Source organism: Corythoichthys intestinalis, chromosome 9 (assembly GCF_030265065.1).
Source record: "Corythoichthys intestinalis isolate RoL2023-P3 chromosome 9, ASM3026506v1, whole genome shotgun sequence".
NCBI lineage: Eukaryota > Metazoa > Chordata > Actinopteri > Syngnathiformes > Syngnathidae > Corythoichthys > Corythoichthys intestinalis.
In genome coordinates, this window is record NC_080403.1 from 30,554,463 (window position 1) to 30,574,077 (window position 19,615).

At 37.2% G+C, this 19,615-nt stretch overlaps 1 protein-coding gene across 2 annotated transcripts; it reads left to right on the forward strand.

Annotated features, from left to right (window-relative positions):
• Positions 1-1,420: 1,420 nt before the first annotated feature.
• On the forward strand, positions 1,421-18,986 carry LOC130922260 (eukaryotic translation initiation factor 4E type 3-like). Of its 2 annotated transcripts, none has more exons than XM_057846923.1 (7): positions 1,421-1,722; positions 8,689-8,761; positions 8,848-8,942; positions 9,271-9,331; positions 10,661-10,727; positions 11,832-11,987; positions 18,258-18,986. In XM_057846923.1, exons 1-7 carry the CDS (start codon positions 1,538-1,540, stop codon positions 18,302-18,304), a joined length of 684 nt encoding a protein of 227 aa, XP_057702906.1. In that variant the 5' UTR covers positions 1,421-1,537; the 3' UTR covers positions 18,305-18,986. The 2 variants fall into 2 exon arrangements, with proteins under 2 accessions (XP_057702906.1, XP_057702907.1); XM_057846924.1 differs by lacking the exons at positions 11,832-11,987; positions 18,258-18,986 and adding exons at positions 11,475-11,540; positions 11,628-11,807.
• The last annotated feature ends 629 nt before the right edge of the window (positions 18,987-19,615 follow it).

A 19,615-nucleotide genomic window follows, 5' to 3' on the forward strand; every position in this document is an offset into this window, starting at 1 on the left:
GTACAAGTTATAGAAATTTTATATTAAAACCCCTCTCAATGGTTTCGATTTAATAAAATTTGTAAAATTTTCAAACAAAAAATAAACTAGTAGCTCGCCATTGTTGATGTCAATAATTACACAATGCTCATGGATGGTGCTGAAACCCATAAAATCAGTCGCACCCATGCGCCAGCAGAGGATGACAAAACAAAACAAAAAAACAAATAACAAATGGACATGACACTGTCATTTTAATCTGTTTGAGCGGGGCATGTGCATTAATTGCATCAAATATTTTAATGTGATTAATTTAAAAAAATAATTACCGCCCGTTAACGCGATAATTTTCACAGCCCTTAAAAAAAAAAAAAAAAAAAAAAAAAAAATCACTGAATTCTGACGAGAAAAAAAAAATACATAAATGAAGCATTATCAATCCAAAGAGCATGAGTGCCCTCTGGTGGAGAAAATAGTTCCTAGTTTGAATAGTGAATAGTTCTTTATAATTATCATTATGAAATTAAAAGGATCATATCTCCGGTTTTCCGTGGTTTATCGGTGCCAAATAAAAACTGGGAGAGAGGTTAAAATCTGTGTTTTCGGGTCACGTTTAGGGCAGCGTTCTATGTCAAATACTTCATTTTTTAAGGTGCTTTAAAGACACCACATGATTGAACAGGCTTGCGTGAGCATAGAACAGCAAGCTTGCCTCCCATTGGTATAATGGAGTCATGTGATTATTGTTGCCGCGTCTCACTTCCTGATTTAAAATTTAGGATATAAATTTATTATTTAAATTAAATATTTAGTTCTGGATTTAAAGAATCAGGTCCAAAACTTCTAATTTAAAACCAAATATTTAAGTTGCTAAATAATGTAAATAGGGAAGAAAAAAAAAAGTGACTCTAAAAATTTCACACAATTTTAAACACGGTGTGGCGCAAAATGTGGGAACATGTTGTCGTAATTTAAAGCATGTGCTGCTTTACAAACGGCGCCCCATAGTGCGCTACCTACTTCGCAGTTTTTCCACTTATCGCAGCGGGTGCTGGGCCTCATTAACCGTGAAAAACGAGGGATCACTGTACTACAAAGTTATGAAACGGGATTTTTATCCTTTGTTTCTGATTTGATCATGCGAATTGTGTCAAACCGAAAGCTGTTCCAAGACTTATCAAGTGATATTCGCTTACTGTTTTACATGACGGCTCACTTGTTGAAGCTTGTAAAAAAGATGCTAAAAACGCTAAAAAAAGTGTCTACCACAGGGTAACTAGAGTAATGAAAATAAGAAGATGCTAACTCGGGAGCAGTAACGTTGAACTCGAAAACCTCTTTTTGAGCTGACGAATATTCTAGCAGAGTAATACATCTTCGTTCTCTCTTCATGCTCTTTGCCGACAGCTACGGCTGGTCGGTGACGTAGTACGCACTTACGTCATCGTCGGTGTGCGGAAAGAGTGTTTCTGTAGCTGGCGAGAAAATCAAACCGGGTGTTTTTATTCAGGCGATTCATCCAGTTTCAAACGAGAGCTTTCTCATTTTACCTGCTCTAATGGCTGTTTCTGCGGGTAAAGCTGACCTTCAAGTGGACAGAGGAGCCCTGAGCGGTCAGAGCGTTTCGTCTGAAAATAGCATCGATATCGACGAGAAAGAGTTGGATAATATCACAAAGAAACACCGAGGAGACGACAACTCGAAACTGCCGTTGCACTCATCCTGGACATTTTGGTTGGACAGGTATCGGATTTATCGCCGTCTTAAGTATTGACGCTAACTTTAGGTCCCAAGAAGAGCAAAGCTTATCTGGGGAGAAATAATTTTTCAAGGCTACAAGCTATCAAGCAGGCCTCGGGGGGCAAATTTTGCGGGATGTTATTCGAGTTCTCCCTTGTCCTACTTTCTCTGGAACTGTAGACAAGCAGTCGCGTTCATGGTCGTGTTGATAGGTCGCCCCGAGGCAATGGAGTGTAACTATTTACTTTGGGCTTAAAACAAAGTACAGTACATCATCGGATGTTTGATTTTCATTTGTCAACTTTCTTCCTTTATGGTAAATCTTACGTAGTAGTAATAATATCGAATTCTGCATTTGGATTTGTACTTGGCGTCGGAAACTTTACACTTATTCACAGCCATCGACGGTGATCGACGTCCAGTCAATTTTGACTGGACTCGTCTCGATTGTTCGCATCCAAGTCCTCCCAGTTTAGTGAAAAACAAGTTTTTTCTTCCATGTCAATTTAGGACCTCTGTATTTTACCACTTGTATGGGATTAAATGAAATTTAGCACTCCTCCCTGGAGCCAAAGTGTTAAGTACTTGTGACAGTACACCGTTAACCAAGAGCTTTTTTCCCATTTGCCTGCTCTATTGACACGTGCTTTGTACATTGATAATGATCCAAGGTTTGAAAATTAAAATTGACCATTATCATAGTTTTCCACAAGTTCCAAGCATTCAAAATTTGTCCATGAGTTTGGTTAATTTTTTAAAATTATATGATGCTAAAAACTGTCTTGCAGCAGTTTCCTTTTGATTGTGTTTTCAGATTTTAATTTGGTGATGTACATTGTTTAATTTACTAAAAATTAGGGGTGCACGATATTCATTTTTTGAAACCGATATCGATAACTTCCTGCTCCTCAAGGCCGGTACCGATACGGTAACCGATAATATATATATAATTGTTAAATGTATATTCACCTGAGTTTTTGAACACTTTAGGTCAGTGCTTCTCAATTATTTTCTGTTACGCCCCCCCAAGGAAGACGTAAATGTTTCGCGCCCCCCCCCCAACTCTCTGCCGCCACTGTAAATAGTATCATTCGTCTATATTACTATTATAAGTACGCCTCAGCCTGACATTGTGTCCTTTTTTTTCTATTAAAGAAAAAAAGTAACAGATCAACTTATAATAAAGTATAACTTTTTTAACATTGTGTTGCTTGTAACAGAAAAGACTTAATGCGCATCAATTTGCCTGAAGTTAAAAAAAAAAAAAAAAAAAAAAAAAAAGTCACATCCAAACTGTAAAAATACACTCAAGGTACATTTTTGACCATTTGATACTGAAAAATAAAATGTAATAAAATCAGTAAATAATAACAAATTCAAATTGATTAGAAACATTTACTCTTCAGGACAACATGCCAAAAAATTTGACCGAAAAAAAAAAAAACTGAATAGAAGGGGGGAAAAAGGTCTCTGGACAGAAGGAAAGTTTTTATTTTCGCTGATTCACCACAGTGCTCACTGGTTTACTGATATAACACTGACAAAGCGGGACGATTGTGACAATTGGCAATATTCGGCACATTTTCGCTGAAAAACAATCAAGCGGCTTATCAATGAGATTGAGGTCTAATGTCTTTAAGTGGCGTCTTAACTGATTTGGCTTCTCCGCTATAATCATTTTTAGACTCAGTAAACAGTGGTCTTTCCTCATTTCCCACTATATTAAAAGTCAAAGGCAAACGGCCCGAAAAAAGCGCATTCTCGGCGGCCGAGGGAGAACCGTAGGTGAGGGCGGTGGTCGTGACGATCCCAAGCCGAAAACGGCACTTCTCGGCCGGACACGTGAGAAAGACAGTGGGTCGCTGCGTGAGACTGAGTCCAGCTCTGCATGAGTCTCTTCCGTGTGCTCTTGCTTACTTCAAAAATACTGCACGCACTTTGAAAATGAGAGCGCCACTGCCACCCACGGAGTGGATGTGCAAGTACACTTTATTCTAGTACGGCAAAAAAAAAAAAAAAAAAAAAAAGCATGTTCCCCGAGGTCACTCGCGCCCCCCCTGGCATCGCTCTGCGCCCCCCTGGGGGGGCGCGCCCCACCATTTGAGAAGTACTGCTTTAGGTCAAAAATACTAGTGGTGGATTCATAGATTTGCCTTTGACTTAACAGAAATTTCACAATGACATGAACATTATTATAATGAACAAAACAAAGACGAGAACAGTTTTGACTTCGAATAAAGTGCCCATATTTATTTTCTCAAATAAATATTATTTGAGTCAATCACAATCAATTAATATCATTTACGATTTGTTTCTCTGAACAATGAGACTGAACAACACACACACACAAGCGTTCACAGCCTGACAGAAATACAACATGCTGCCTCCCCCGCCTCCTTCAAAGATGAGGGATATTAGATGTTTTTTCCGCCAGCAGCAGCCACTGTAAGTAATGTAAAAAGACGTCAATGTTGTGGGGGTGGGGAAACCTCCACTAATTTTGCTACTGCTACAGTGCTTCAAGTCGATTTTACTCAGATTTCTTGAAATAAGAAAAACAGCTAGCTGAAAATAAGTTTAACAGATGTATTTTAAGCAAAAAGTTTGTATATTTAATCTTAAAAGAAAAACTTGTTTGTCAGAAATGTTCTTAATTCAAGAATATTGTTCAAAACATTATTTGAAAGAAACTTTTTCTTGATTTATGTGAAAATTGACCAACATTTAGATGTATGGGTTCAATATGAACAAATAGTAATATTTACTTGTAGTAAGTGGAAGAATCTGACACATTCATCTGTTAACTAGCCTTTAACACTGATAAAAAAGATTGGAGAAAATGATTTGACTAGATTTAACAAAAATTATTGAATTAAGACGTTATAAATTTGCAGTGCGAAAGGTAGTACAGGTCCATACAGATTTATTTTGCATTAATCATTTAGCCTATCAATTAATTACGTTCATATTGGTGAGAAATATAGCCCTGACCCCCTTTCACCAAATATGTTTGGTCTTAATAATGTCCCGTCCCCAGCGAAAAGTGTACATGCTGGTTATGCTGTTATATTGTCCCTACTAATATTAACCCTTTAACACCGAACGTGTCGGCAGCGACGCGTTTATGCATGTCGTCTTTGAAGCTTCGTCACGCTGTAATTACGTGACCCACGTGCCGCTGGTTGGTCTCATTTGAAAGTGCGGAAGTTGATGTCCACGCCAGTTTTTATTTGAAGTCAATCGACCAAGAAAAACGGGAGATAATGTCATTTGAGTTTTATAGTTTTATTGCACTCATAACTATGCATTAAAACGCTGCATGTACCATGTATCTATCTCCATATTTCCATCATTTCTTGTCCTTTTTCAAAACCGAAAGCAGCACAAAAGACTACATATCCCAAGATCCGTTGTGATGTCAAGAAGGACGAACCGAATGTGAACATTTTTAATAAATTGCTGAGCTAGGCGCCAACTAAGGAAAAGGAGGCATGAACACCGGTTGGATTACGCGAGCGACTTAGAAATGTGCAGAATGAATCGAAAACTAAATTTAGCGCAACCTAATGCATTTTTTCATCAACTCAAGGAATAGGATTAGCTGCATTTGTCGTTGTTTTCCTCGGATTAGTCGGCGTCTCGGCGAGTAGAAGTGACAGCAGCGCTCAAACGGCAGAAGAGTAGGCTGTGTGACGTTGTATGTGACGCAGCTCAGTGACCTGTTCAAAACAAACTTTATTGAGTGCGCAAAAAAAAAAAAAAAAACTTTATCGGGTTGCATGCCTGAAAAAATTGAATTGAACTGAACTACTTGTCAATATTTTTGAAAATACTTTTTTTCAATGTTATAAATATTTTTTTTTCTCTATGAATCTTTTCAATTTTTATATAGATGTGTGTTCGAGAAGCTTGATTGCATGTACGTATACTTTAGATAAGGTGATGGGTATAATACCTAACTTCACAAAGAGATATCCTCCAAACCTTTTTTGTGTTAGATGATATATATAATTTTTTTCTCACTATTTTGCACTGTATATAACCTGTTTTGACCATAGTATGTGTAAAGGCCAAAAACGCCTATGACCATACCTGCTGTTTGTGTTGAACAGTCAAACATAAAACTATTCAATCTTATTTTTTTCTATTGAATGTTTATCCTAACAAGTTGAATAAATATTATCAAGCTTCAAAACGGTTGGTCGAGCATGTTTGGTTGTCAATGGGACACCAACATTACAAATTTTGAAAAAATATTTTGGGATTTTGTTGTCTTTTTGGGTCCAAAATGTGGATTATAATTGGTCAGTGAAGAAAACAACAGTTTGGACATTAAGTTCAAGGTGTCCTGAAAAAAGGGACCCAACTTGGCCATTGTGAACAATTTTTTCTTTGAAATATAAAGGCAACATCAAATGCATGCAAATTCGGCCAAAATAGGCTTAGGTGTTAAAGGGTTAAACACCTCTACTAACAATGTTCAATTTTCACTTGCAAGCCCTACTTTGATCCATTGTGTCAGTATTTTAAAATGGTCAGAGATGGGTAGATTCGCAAAAATTTTACTCAAGTAAGGCTAGTTTTACCTCTGAATAATATTACACAAGTAAAAGTAGTCATCCAAAAATTTACTCAAGCACAAGTAAAAAAGTATTCATTTCGTATTTGAAAAGAATATTCAAGTAATGAGAACATTGCGAGTAACCGTTTACACCGTTTACATTATCTATCCAAAGAGCACGAGTGCCCTCTGGTGGAGAACATTGTTCAAAGTTTGAATAGTGAATAGTTCTTTATAATTATTATTATGAAATTAAAATGATCATATCTCCGGTTTTCCATGGTTTATCGGTGCCAAATAAAAACTGGGAGAGAGGTTAAAATCTGTGTTTTCGGGTCATGTTTAGGGTAGCGTTCTGTGTCAAATACTTCATTTTTTAAGGTGCTTTAAAGACACCACATGATTGAACAGGCTTGCGTGAGCATAGAACAGCAAGCTTGCGTCCCAGTGGTATAATGGAGTCATGTGATTATTGTTGCCTTTCTCACTTCCTGATTTAAAATTTAGGATATAAATTTATGATTTAAATTAAATATTTAGTTCTGGATTTAAAAGAATCAGGTCCAAAACTTCTAATTTAAAAACAAATATTTAAGTTGCTAAATAATGTAAATGGGGGGGGGGGGGGGGGAGTGACTCTAAAAATTTCACACCATTTTAAACACTGTGTGGCGCTAAATGTGAGAAAATGTTGCCGTAATTTTCAGCATGTGCTGCTTTACAAACGGCGCCCCATAGTGCGCTACCTACTTCGCAGTTTTTCACTTATCGCGGCGGGTGCTGGGCCTCATTACCCGCGAAAAACGAGGGATCACTGTACTACAAAGTTATGAAACGGGATTTTTATCCTATGTTTCTGATTTGATAATGCGAATTGTGTCAAACCGAAAGTAAAAACAAGTAAAAAAGTTTTCATTTCGTATTTGAAAAGAATATTCAAGTAATGAGAACATTGCGAGTAACCGTTTACAATGTCTGTTTTGAAAAAAGAATATATTTTTTCAGCACAACTGTTGTCATAATTATACTCTAACTTATTACATGACCATACTAGGCCAAAAAGATGTCAAAAAAATCATTGAGTTCAACCAGAACAACACTATGATTCACTTGTCTAAAGAGCATTAGTGCCCTCTAGTAGAGAAAAAAAATATTGTTACTTCTGATTGGTATAATGGAGTCATGTGGTTATTGTTGTGACGTCTGATTGGTAAAACTGGAGACGGTCACTGTCGGCATCTCTGACAAAAATAAAATCAATATGAAGAATAAAGACGAAAAATGTAACTAATCTAGTGTAGCCCAAAGTAGTGGAGTAAGAGTATTGTTTCTTCACAAATCTACTCAAGCAAAAGTAAAAAGCATTGTGAGGTAAAACTACTCTAAGAAGTACATTTTTCTCAAAAAGTTACTCAAGTAAATGTAACTGAGTAAATGGAACACGTTACTAGCCACCTCTGAAGATGTCACATTGGAAATTGATAGCTTGACCTCAATGTTGTCGTTAGCTTGTAGAGTTGTAATATAATCCTCCACTGCACGTAAGGTAATGTGAAAGAAACTGTTTTAATTTTTGTTCTGGGTAAATTCAAGGGGAAGTTCAGAATTTTTGACATTAGGCTTAATATTCGAGTTAGCGGGGTTTAACTCATTCACTCCCAGCCATTTTCACTGGAAGAACTGGTACCATCCAAGTGGGATAAGTCTGACCTACCAACTTCCTCACATGCGACATGAGCACGAGTGGCCGAAGCACTCCTCTCTATTGTCATATTACACATCTAAAAAAAATAGTCCCGCAAAAATAAATGACTTAGAATAGTTTGGTGTGACATTGTTTTGGCCGCATGGATATTTTGAACAACGATCTGCATTTTAAATTTATTTGACTATGTTAAAATCTGTTAATATCATTTTTTATTGGTATGCTAGGAAGGGACCATTGTCTCACGCTAGCTTAGCCACTCCGGAGCCCTGAAATTAGTAAATAAATAACAAACTGCACGGACTTTGTGGAAATCAACTCCACCGACTAATTTAATCCCCACGAACTCGAAGATTAAGCCTTATGTCAAAAATTCTGAACCTCCGCTTTATCATCAGTATCTTTCCAAATCTAGGTGCGACGGAATGTAGCAAATATTATTATTTTTTTTTTCCACCTTTGTTTACAAATCCAGCTTTCTTTTCAGAAGGGGAATCAGTTTTAGAGCTTTTATGTACATTCTGAAACTTCTGCTCCACATTTCCTTCCTTGAAGAGCAGTGAGGAGAAATCATATTTCAAATATAACATTATATAGGGGGACAATGCTATTCTCTGTAGAATACCAGAACTAAAAAAAGAAGTTTAAAAAAAAATCTTTCTTGGAAAGTGCTTGTTCAAGTGTAGATTAATCCTTGGTCCAGGTCATTACCAGGCACAACTGCTGCAGAATGCGAATCCAATCTGAAGAAGATCTACACAGTGCAAAGTGTTCAGGTAGGCATTAGTGTCCACTGACAGTTTCAACATCATATGTATTCATAGGAGTTTCCGAAAAAGTCACTTTCTTTGGTTGTTTGCAGCTCTTCTGGAGTGTGTACAATAACATCCCTGCAGTCACAGCCCTTCCTTTGAGATGTAGCTATCACCTAATGCGTGGCGAACGGAGGCCACTCTGGTATGTTCATAAAACTGTCATATGTATTTTCTTGGCACGTAACTCATGTTTAGAGGAGTATACTCTTGAATTAAGCTTCACTTCACATATTGAAGGAAGTAGCTAATAAAACGGTACGATCTGTTAGAAAACATAGATGATGCTTCATTAGATACACCAGCACAATCTAACAAAATCCAATAACATTAAAGATAAAACATTCAGTATTGACAGACATGACCAAGGCTATTGTAGTTTTTATTTGTGGACTACTGCGTACTTTTGTTACTGTTGTTCTTCCATGCAGGTAACAAAGTCTGTTTTTATTTTTGTCTTTTACCTCTGATAGGGAAGAGGAGAGCAATGCAAAAGGAGGTGTATGGAAGATGAAAGTACCGAAAGAAAACACTGTAGGTGTCTGTGCAAATGTTGCTTGAGATCTTTGTTGTCATAACGAAGGACACTTAATACGATATTGGGCCGGATATAAGACGGCCCTGATTATAAGATGATCCCTTCTTTTTCAAGACTGAAGTTTGAAAAAAGACTTTTTGAACACCAAATTCATTTTTATACAGAAAATAATTACCGTACATCTGGAATAAATGATTATAACAATATATTTGAGAGAAAAAGCATGTTATTTTGCCTCATTCAAATCTTAATATCTGAACATTTAAATGTGTAAAGTGCAATCACATTCGTAAATGAATGGCTTCTGGTTTTTGAAATGTAAATAAACCAATCTTGTGATAAAACAACAAAATTGCAATAACTGCATTAACCATCAAAGTGAAGTCTAACTGTAACTGTAGTCTTGAAACAAATCTGAATAAGGAAAAACATTGCAATAAAATAATGCAAACTGGTTAAACTTGAGAGTAGCTGAGATCTGTCATGACAGAACATCGCTTCAATGATATCTGGCGCCATCTAGGGTCGTGAATGGGTATAATGTATAGACTGCGAATATAAGACGACCCCCTACTTTTTCAGTCTTATTTCAATGCAAAAAACACAGTGTGATATTCAGGCCAATGCGTTAATAGGTTAAATTTACCAACTGCAAAAGTAAACATTTAAGAGCAAGACATTTGAAATTCTCATTCTCTCATTCAGCATTTTTCTTTCCAAAGTCTGACATACAGCAACATCATTACATATATGCAACATCATACCGTAAATGGCGTCATTTCCCCATTTTGATGGTCTACGAACCTGTAACTTTTTGCTTTCCCTTTAAATCTTGCTATGATGAAACTTAATATAGCCAATAAAAAAGCCTAATGTTCAAGTCAATAATGAAGTCAGAAGCTTCTTCCTCACTTAAAAATCCTTTTGCGGTTCTTTTTGCCAGAATAAAACAATAACTTCTTCCTGTATTCAAATGATCATCATTTAATATGAATTAAACATGCACATAATGCTCCTTTGAAAGGAGCTATGCTGTTAGTTAACATCGCCAGATATTTGATTTGGAAACGAGTTAATAATCGAGTTTTAAAAAATTGCAATACAAATATATTCAGCTTTTTGAACATGATTACATGACCTTGCATAACCGAGTGATCGACAAAAATGCGATTATGAATGTTTTTTTGGCTTCATGTAAACGTATCCCGTTAAAATGGTTTGTTAGAATTTGTTGTGACCATTAGCTCACAATGGAAATGTGGTTGACATGAAAAGGAACAACATTGTGATATGCTGAAAATATTCTCATGTTGATTTTGTTACAGTCTGCAGTCTGGAAAGAATTATTACTTGCTACGATTGGGGAGCAGTTTGCAGACTACTGTGCATCAGGTACACATTATATACTTTTTCAAGTTATAATCAGGGGTGAAAGTGATTAGAATTTCTTGCCGGAACTCCCCGACGTGAAGGTTGCCACGGAGCCAGAAATTTTATCTATTTATTTATTTATTTATTTATTTATTTTGCACGGGGAGGCTGAAATGAAAACTGATTTTCATTCAAAATTGTATTTTTTCAATGATTTGGAAAATAAAAGTTAACAAAAACAGCTATAACCCCAACCTCCATCTCCTAATTTTATTTTCCCTCATTTCCTCACATACTAAACGCCAAATCTCAATTTTAAGTACTTAAGAACATAGGATGTAAATTAAAATGTAAGTTAATGTAAACATTTACCTTATTATTTTTTTTTTTTCAAAATAAGATATCATTAACATACATTCAGAAAAATAAGTACGGATGACTATATTATGCAGAGTGAAATGGAATACATTTTGGAGATCGCCAAACATTGACTTTTTTAAATAAGGAAATGAATAATTAGCCTAATATAAATGAACAAATATAACTCCAAAGTGCACATTGACAATTAAGATGTTCTGAACCACCCCATCAAAGCAAATAAAACTAAATATGATAAATAAGCCACCTTAACTCTTTCCTTCCTCATAAAGATTTGATCCATTTTCTTTTGCATTGCCCATTTTTATGATTGATTGATTCATTTTTTCATTGATTCATTCATTTTTTTTCTCTTTTCATTTTTTCATTGACGTGACTCGTCATCGTCAGACTCAGATAACTGCAACAGCTGGGGAAACCTCCATGCCGTCCGTGGAATAAAATCAACACACTTGTGTATGTAAATCTGATGTTGGTAGATTGTTTCTTCTTGGAGATGAAATGCATGTGGTGCAGCTTTGTATTTTTATTTTTTTTACATAGCGTTTTGACAGTTGCCGTCATATTTTTTGAATCAAAGCACCGTGTACTGGAACTGCGTTCCGGCCCTGAATCTTATACCGGAACTGCGTTCCTGACCGTTCCCGTCCACTTTCACCCCTGGTTATAATGCTGCTATTGATTTTAATTAACTCACTGCAACATTGATAGACTTGTCTGTTTGTTCTTTTTTTATATATACTTTAGATGATGAGGTTGTAGGGGTCAGTGTAAGTGTTCGAGATCGTGAGGATGTCGTACAAGTTTGGAATAAAAATGCATCTCTTGCTAGTGAAGCAAGTATCTTGGGAAAAATCAATGAGCTCCTCCCGTCCATATCTTTTAAAGCTGTGTTTTACAAATGTAAGTATGCCTTTTATTTTCAATTTTTGATTTTATTTCACTTCTTAAATGGTAATGACAGCGTATAATTGTGAGATTTTAGAAACAACTATTAATATAGCAATATTTCAGTATTTTTAGTCTACAATGTGCTGCACAATTTTCTGCAGTCATAAGTTTTGAGACACTTTCTCATACTACTGAACGGTGTTGTTTTTTGCAGCCCTTTTAATTTGTCGTAGTCTTCGTCTTTGGATGAAAATATTTATTACTGTTAGTCATATTTTAGTCATTTCAAAATGTGTTTGTCCTTGTCTAGTTTTCCTTTACATTTTCTCAGACAAATCTCGTCTGTTTTTGTCGATGATTAGCCAAAATGTTTTCGTCTCTAAAATTTAAAAGATTTAGTCCAAAAATAAAGGATTCCAACAACTTCAAATAAACATTAGTAGACGAGCACATATTGTAGCATCTACAAGGACAACGGCATCTTCGTGATTATACATGATTCAATACATACATAATTAGGGATGGGAATTGAAATCCGATTCCAATTCGGAACCGGTTCCGAGTGTTTCGAGGCCTCGACATCACAATGAAAAAGCTTTAACGATCCCTAAAGACGCATATTGCATCGTGATGTGTCTTGTTGTCCAGACGCATCAAACTAGCATGGCGCCAAGAACCACTAGCTCCAAAGTTTGGCTACACTTCACCAGGAAAAAGGGTGAAAATGAAAGGTTATGATAGTTTAGCACGAGCATTGCCGCCGTAAACATAACAGTGACAGCACGTAGGTTCGAACGCTCGAAAGTGTGTCTTCACTTCACGATGAAAAATTACAACGAAGCGACTTGCAGTCATTGCGAGATGGAAATAACTGCATCGGGAGGGAATAGACTGCACTGTCCTCACCGAGACGCTAAGGCTCAGTCCTGGCTATACAGCTAGCTAAACTCCCAAATGACGATGCAGAAGACGTTGGTATGATTTGCTGACTTTATTCAACCATCACTTGAAACTAAAAATAGAAATGAAACAAATCAATTTCGTCCCCAATAACAAACAGGATTGCATCAACGTAAATCAACGATGATTAGCTGCTAACACAGTAATAACAGTTAGCATGCGTTCGCTTGCATTAGCACATCGTTTAAACCACTACACAACTGGATTTAAGTGTCCGATCGCGAGTGGAAACACACAACAACAACACAGAAGATGATACATACAGGCGTTGGCTCTTTAGATATTTTACAAACATTAACAAAGAACGTAGGCTCGTGGCAGTGTTTCCCTTTCTCACTAACTCTCTCACTCGCTTGGATGCGGCATTTCTTCTTTTTCACGTGAGTGCGTTCTTCTTCGCGTGAGGAAGCGCAAGGGCGCCACCACATGAGCGTGAAAGCGCCATAAAAACTAAAAGGCATGCGTTTCAATATACTAGTAAATAAAAACAAGGGTTCTCAAACTACGGCCTGCGGCTCCAGATTTGGTCCGACCCCCTGAACAATTTCAGAGAGCATTTTGAATTTTTTTTGTTTTTTTCTCCCTCAGTAGTGTCATTTATTTCCTGGCCTTTTTCAGTGAATAACTCAGAGAGGGTTATTTGGTTATTATCTATTTAATTAATAGTGCTCTTATTATTTATTATTATTATTATATTATATTATTATTTTTAGGCGGCACGGTGGCTTAGTGGTTAGCACATCTGCCTCACAGTTCTGAGATCAAGGGTTCAATCCCGGGCTTCGGCCTTCCTGTGTGGAGTTTGCATGTTCTCCCCGTGCCTGCGTGGGTTTCCTCCGGGAACTCCGGTTTCCTCCCACATCCCAAAAACATGCATGGTAGGCTGATTGAACACTCTAAATTGTCCGTAGGTATGAATGTGTGCATGAATGGTTGTACGTCTCCTTGTGCCCTGCGATTGGCTGGCAACCAGTTCAGGGTGTCCCCTGCCTACTGCCCGTAGTTGGCTGGGATAGGCTCCAGCACCTCCGCGACCCTCGTGAGGAAAAGCGGCATGGAAAATGAATGAATGAATGAATTATTATTTTTATTTTATTTACTTTTGTTCCGTGAAGAACCCACAGAGGGTTATTTGATTGTGGCTTTCTGAAAAACAATAATTTTTTTAAAATTTACGCACTCCTGCAATCGTCACACTTTTTCTGTTACAAACTGACCCCGGCCTCTCATCAGAGAAGGGAAAAGTTATGTGGCCCTCACAGGAAAAAGTTTGGGGACATTGCCAAAGACAGAACAATAACCTATATGCCAAAATATACCAATATTTTTTATTTATTAGAAAAATGTTTCAGTAAAATGTTACACATTCTTGTGCATTTGCCACTTATTGCCACAGTTAACATTGAGGCTTTGGGCCTCTTTTGACCTCGTTGTGAGTTTGTAAGGTTGTGACTTCTGATTAAACAAACTTGATGCCAATCAAAATGTTTGTTCTTCTTTTTCCTGAAATTAGAATCGATAAGAGAATCGATAAAGAATCTAATGGTTAAGCAATATCGATAATGGAATCGGAATCGTAAAAATCGTATCAATTCCCATCCCTATACATAATACACACTCAGCAGGAAAACATTACATTATTTTCGATTAATTATACCCACCAGGACGCCACAAACTGTATGTAAAAAGTTGTCTGAGATTTTAAGATGACGCTCACTGTTAGGTTTATCTCACAGCTTTCTCTGAACAGTGCCACTAGCCGCTACTCCTTTTTTCGATAAGTGGCTGAAGCAAATTAACATGCAATACACTCATTTGTGTCTGGGCAGGTCTACAGAATACTCACTCATACATGTTTACAAAGGACTGAGCTACCCTCAGGCCTTGATTGATATAATCATTGATTCATCAGCTCAAACTTCCAACCACTCTCATCACAAAGTGGTCATACACAGTCAGTTCAAAAGTACAAGAACTGTGCCACATACAAAGATTATTGGAACAGTTTCATGTTACATTAATCTATAAGGGATATATCAAATCAGAAATTATTCTTCTTTTCGTTTGGACTTTTCCCTTCAGGGGTTACCACAGTGAATCAGTTGTCTCCAATATCTAACCCTGCCCTCTGCATCCTCTGCTCTCACACCAACTACCTTCATGTCCTCTTTAACTCCATCCATAGACCTCCTCTTTCCTCTAGACCTCCTTCCTGGCATGTGGAAATTCAGCATCCTTTTGCCAATATACTCACTATCTCTCCTCTGGACATGCCTAAACCATCTCAGTCTGGCCTCTCTGACTGATCTCCTCTAACATGTGCTGTCCCTCTGATATGCTCATTCCTGATCCTATCCATCCTGGTCACTCCCAAAGAGAATCCAACATCCTCCTCTCTGCCACCTCCAGCTCTGCCTCCTGTCTTTTCCTTAGTGGCGCTGTCTCCAGAACAAGCAACATCACTGGTCTCACCACAGTTTTATAAACCTTTCCTTTCATTTTAGCAATTAAGTAAAGCGTAAAATGAGTAAACATATTGTACAACTTCTCCAACACTCACCATGCTAAATGCTGATGCTAAAGCAAACCCTGTGCTAACGCTATGAGTTACATTCAGTGTGTGATGATAACTCAGTACAGACTTGGCGCACCCTGCTAGGAACAGGAAACACCCTTTTTTAATAGACAGGCTCCTCCTACAAGTGCAAAAAAATCTATTGACCTCAAACTGGCATCAGGGAAGCCTTAAGACGTGTGTTCAGGTGTCTGATGAAAAATATTGAGATTTTGTTGAAGCAGAGGGGTCCAAACAGGAAGGTGAAACGGTTGCCATTTTGTCTCACCACAAATTTTGAAGTCATAACTTGGCAGACATACAACATATCTGCACCAAACTTCCCGTGCTTGGTGAGAGTCGTACACACAAGGAGCACACAAGCACTTCACATGAATAACACAACCTAACACTGCTACGATGCAGGCTGACACCTACAATAAGAAAATGTCACACATTGTGAACATGACAGAAACTATGGCGCATTTTTGTCTCGTTCTCGTCTCTTTAGAGGAAAACTATGTTTTAGTCTCCCAAGACACGTTTTAGCTTGTTTTCTTATCATAAACAAAATTGCTCATTGACAAAATATTTGTTATTGTCATCGTTGACAAAAAACAACAATGCTACTGAATGGTGAAGTGTCTCAAATCTGTTTTCTGCGAGTTTGAGTAATGGGTGCAATTTATACTGTTGAAACCAGGCTATTGCTGCACTAACTAACCTTTGTTGCATGAACACACAAAGAAGCAAAGTGTTACAGGTATGTCCTCAAACAATACAAATTAAAACATTCAGAAGCTTCCAAATACATGAAAATGCAATTTGAGTTTTCCTAAATTGCTTAAAGGCATACCAATGTTATTGTGTGTATTTCAAGATTGTAATTTCAAATTGTCTTTAAAATGCTCTCATTATTGGGCATTTTGCAATTAAAAATGCAGTGGGGCAAATAAGTATTTCGTCAACCACTAATTGTGCAAGTTCTCCCACTTGAAAATGTTAGAGAGGCCTATAATTGTCAACATGGGTAAACCTCAACCATGAGAGACAGAATGTTGGGAAAAAAACAAAAACAAAATCAAATTGTTTGATTTTTAAATAATTTATTTGCAAATCATGGTGGAAAATAAGTATTTGGTCAATACCAAAAGTTCATCTCAATACTTTGTTATGTACCCTTTGTTGGCAATAACTGATGCCAAACGTTTTCTGTAACTCTTCACAAGCTTTTCACACTCTGTTGCTGGTATTTTGGCCCATTCCTCCATGCAGATCTCCTCTAGAGCAGTGATGTTTTGGGGCTGTCGTTGGGCAACACGGACTTTCAAGTCGCTCCACAGATTTTCTATGGGGTGGAGCTCTGGAGACTGGCTAGGCCACTCCGGGACCCTGAAATGCTTCTTACGAAGCCACTCCTTTGTTGCCCTGGCTGTGTGTTTGGGATCATTGTCATGCTGAAAGACCCAGCTACGTCTCATCTTCAATGCCTTTGCTGATGGAAGGAGATTTTCACTCAAAAACTCTCGATACATGGCCCCATTCATTCTTTCCTTTACACGGATCAGTCGTCCTGGTCCCATTGCAGAAAAACAGCCCCAAAGCATGATGTTTCCACCGTCATGCTTCACAGTGGGTATGATGTTCTTCGGATGCAATTCAGTATTCTTTCTCCTCCAAACACGAGAACCTGTGTTTCTACCAAAAAGTTCTATTTTGGTTTCATGTGACCATAACACATTCCCCCAGTCCTCTTCTGGATCATCCAAATGCTCTCTAGCGAACCGCAGACGGGCCTGGACGTGTACTCGCTTCAGCAGGGGGACATGTCTGGCAGTGCAGGATTTGAGTCCCTGGCGGCGCATTGTGTTACTGATAGTAGCCTTTGTTACTGTGGTCCCAGCTCTCTGTCGGTCATTCACTAGGTCCTCCCGTGTGGTTCTGGGATTTTTGCTCACCGTTCTTGTTATTTTGATGCCACGGAGACAGATTATCAGTGGTTTTGTATGTCTTCCATTTTCCATTTTCTAATAATTGCTCCCACAGTTGATTTCTTAACACCAAGCGTTTTACCTATTGCAGATTCAGTCTTCCCAGCCTGGTGCAGGTCTACAATTTTGTGTCTGGTGTCCTTCGACAGCTCTTTGGTCTTGGCCATAATGGAGTTTGGAGTGTGACCGACTGAGGTTGTGAACGGGTGTCTTTTATACCGATAATGAGTTAAAACAGGTGCCATTAATACAGGTAACGAGTGGAGCCTCGTTAGACCTCGTTAGAAGAAGTTAGACTTCTTTGACAGCCAGAAATCTTGCTTATTTGTAGGTGACCAAATACCTTCTGTATTTTCCACTCTAATTTGGAAATGAATTCTTTAAAAATCAAACAATGTGATTTTCTGTTTTTTTTTTTCCCACATTTTGTCTCTCATGGTTGAGGTTTACCCATGTTGACAATTACAGGCCTCTCTAATCTTTTCAAGTAGGAGAACTTACACAATTGGTGGTTGACTATATACTTGTTTGCCCAACTGTATTATGGGTAATTGTAATTGACAGAATGTTTATCAGGATATTTTTTTGTTAGAAAGTGATTAAAAAAGAAAAGGTCTTGTATCTTCTTGTATATTCCATGTACCGTGAATACCTGGTTTTAACCGGTGCACTAAATAAACCGCGTTTTACTGAAGGGCCACTCGTACAGAAATGTTTTTTTTTTTTTTTTGTCTTTTTTTCTGTGATTTTATTCACCTTGAATATTATTTTTTACAGCTCACATGGAACATCATGCCTTTGAAGGAGGACGCTCAAGACATTAGATGATGCACTTTAATTTTATTATTATTTTTTTGTTTATCTGAACTGTACCTGCCTTGACTAAAAGACACTGTCCACAAAAGAATTAAGGGTATTATCTATATATTTTTATAACTATTGAATGACTGATGCCTTGTTGTTGTTTTTTTTTTTTTTTTTTTTTTTTTTTTTTTTTTTTGGGACAGTTTAAAGAGTGGACATTTAAGCATTCAGCATTTTTTATTCATAATGGTTTTGTCATGTCACTGTCCCTTATCAACCACAGCTCACACAGCTGCTTCGGTGGCTGCTATCTGTTCATACCTGTTCAACAAATGCTAGCTTTTATCTATTCATGCAGTGTTTTAATTATATTGTATATTTAGGTGTTTCGTACGTTTGTGTCACAAATGATGAAATTGTCCAATTTTAAGACATGGAATGAATGTCCAAACAAGTGCCCTGCATCTTCATGTGTTTTTTTGTGAAATGTAAAATCAACACTGTAATAATCATTTCACTGAGTCTCCCTCAGTTTTAAAGCCATACACAGCAGCACACAATTCTACAGTGAAATGTCTGTTTGAATGCTTCAAACGCAACACATATCTTTTTATTCTAAGCAGTAAAAGTACTGTAGAACTCCACTTTCCATTTTGAGTCACAGATCATTTGATTTATTGAAGTAAAGAGGAATGGAATATTTTCTGTCTGTTCTACTTGTCTGTACTAGTTCACAAACCCAATAAATCCTTGTTTTACTTTGTGGCCTGAATACCCATGACCAGTAAACTTAGACTTTACTTCTTGTAAAACAAAGCTATGTAAAGTACTATTTGTGTTGGCAAAGTGTTTTTTTTGTTTTTTCCAAGTGACAATAGCTTTCCAAATTTAGTGTCAACCGCAATTTACCAAGAAAAAGAAACTTGGCATTCACCATCTCAAAACCCTATTTGTTAAAGATCAAAGGTCATTTCATTATGCTAGTTTACATTTCTGCTGTACATACTGAACATACCATTACATTGCAGTGCAAAGTTTCTCCTATACCTTTGTTAATTTTTGACAAGCTTCACATATTTCAGACTAAACTTGCACAAGATATCGACACAAAAGGGTTGCTTCCATAAATATATAATACTTGGACTACAAGTTGCACCTGACTATGAGCAGCACCAGTGTTGTCACAGATTACCGGTACTTAAAAAGTAATTCACTGAAAAAATAATTAGTTACTTTACTGATTATTATCAAAGTAACTTACTTTAAAAGTAATTTATCGATTACTTTTTACTAATTTTTCTCCCTTTGCTGCGTCGTCATAGGAATGACAA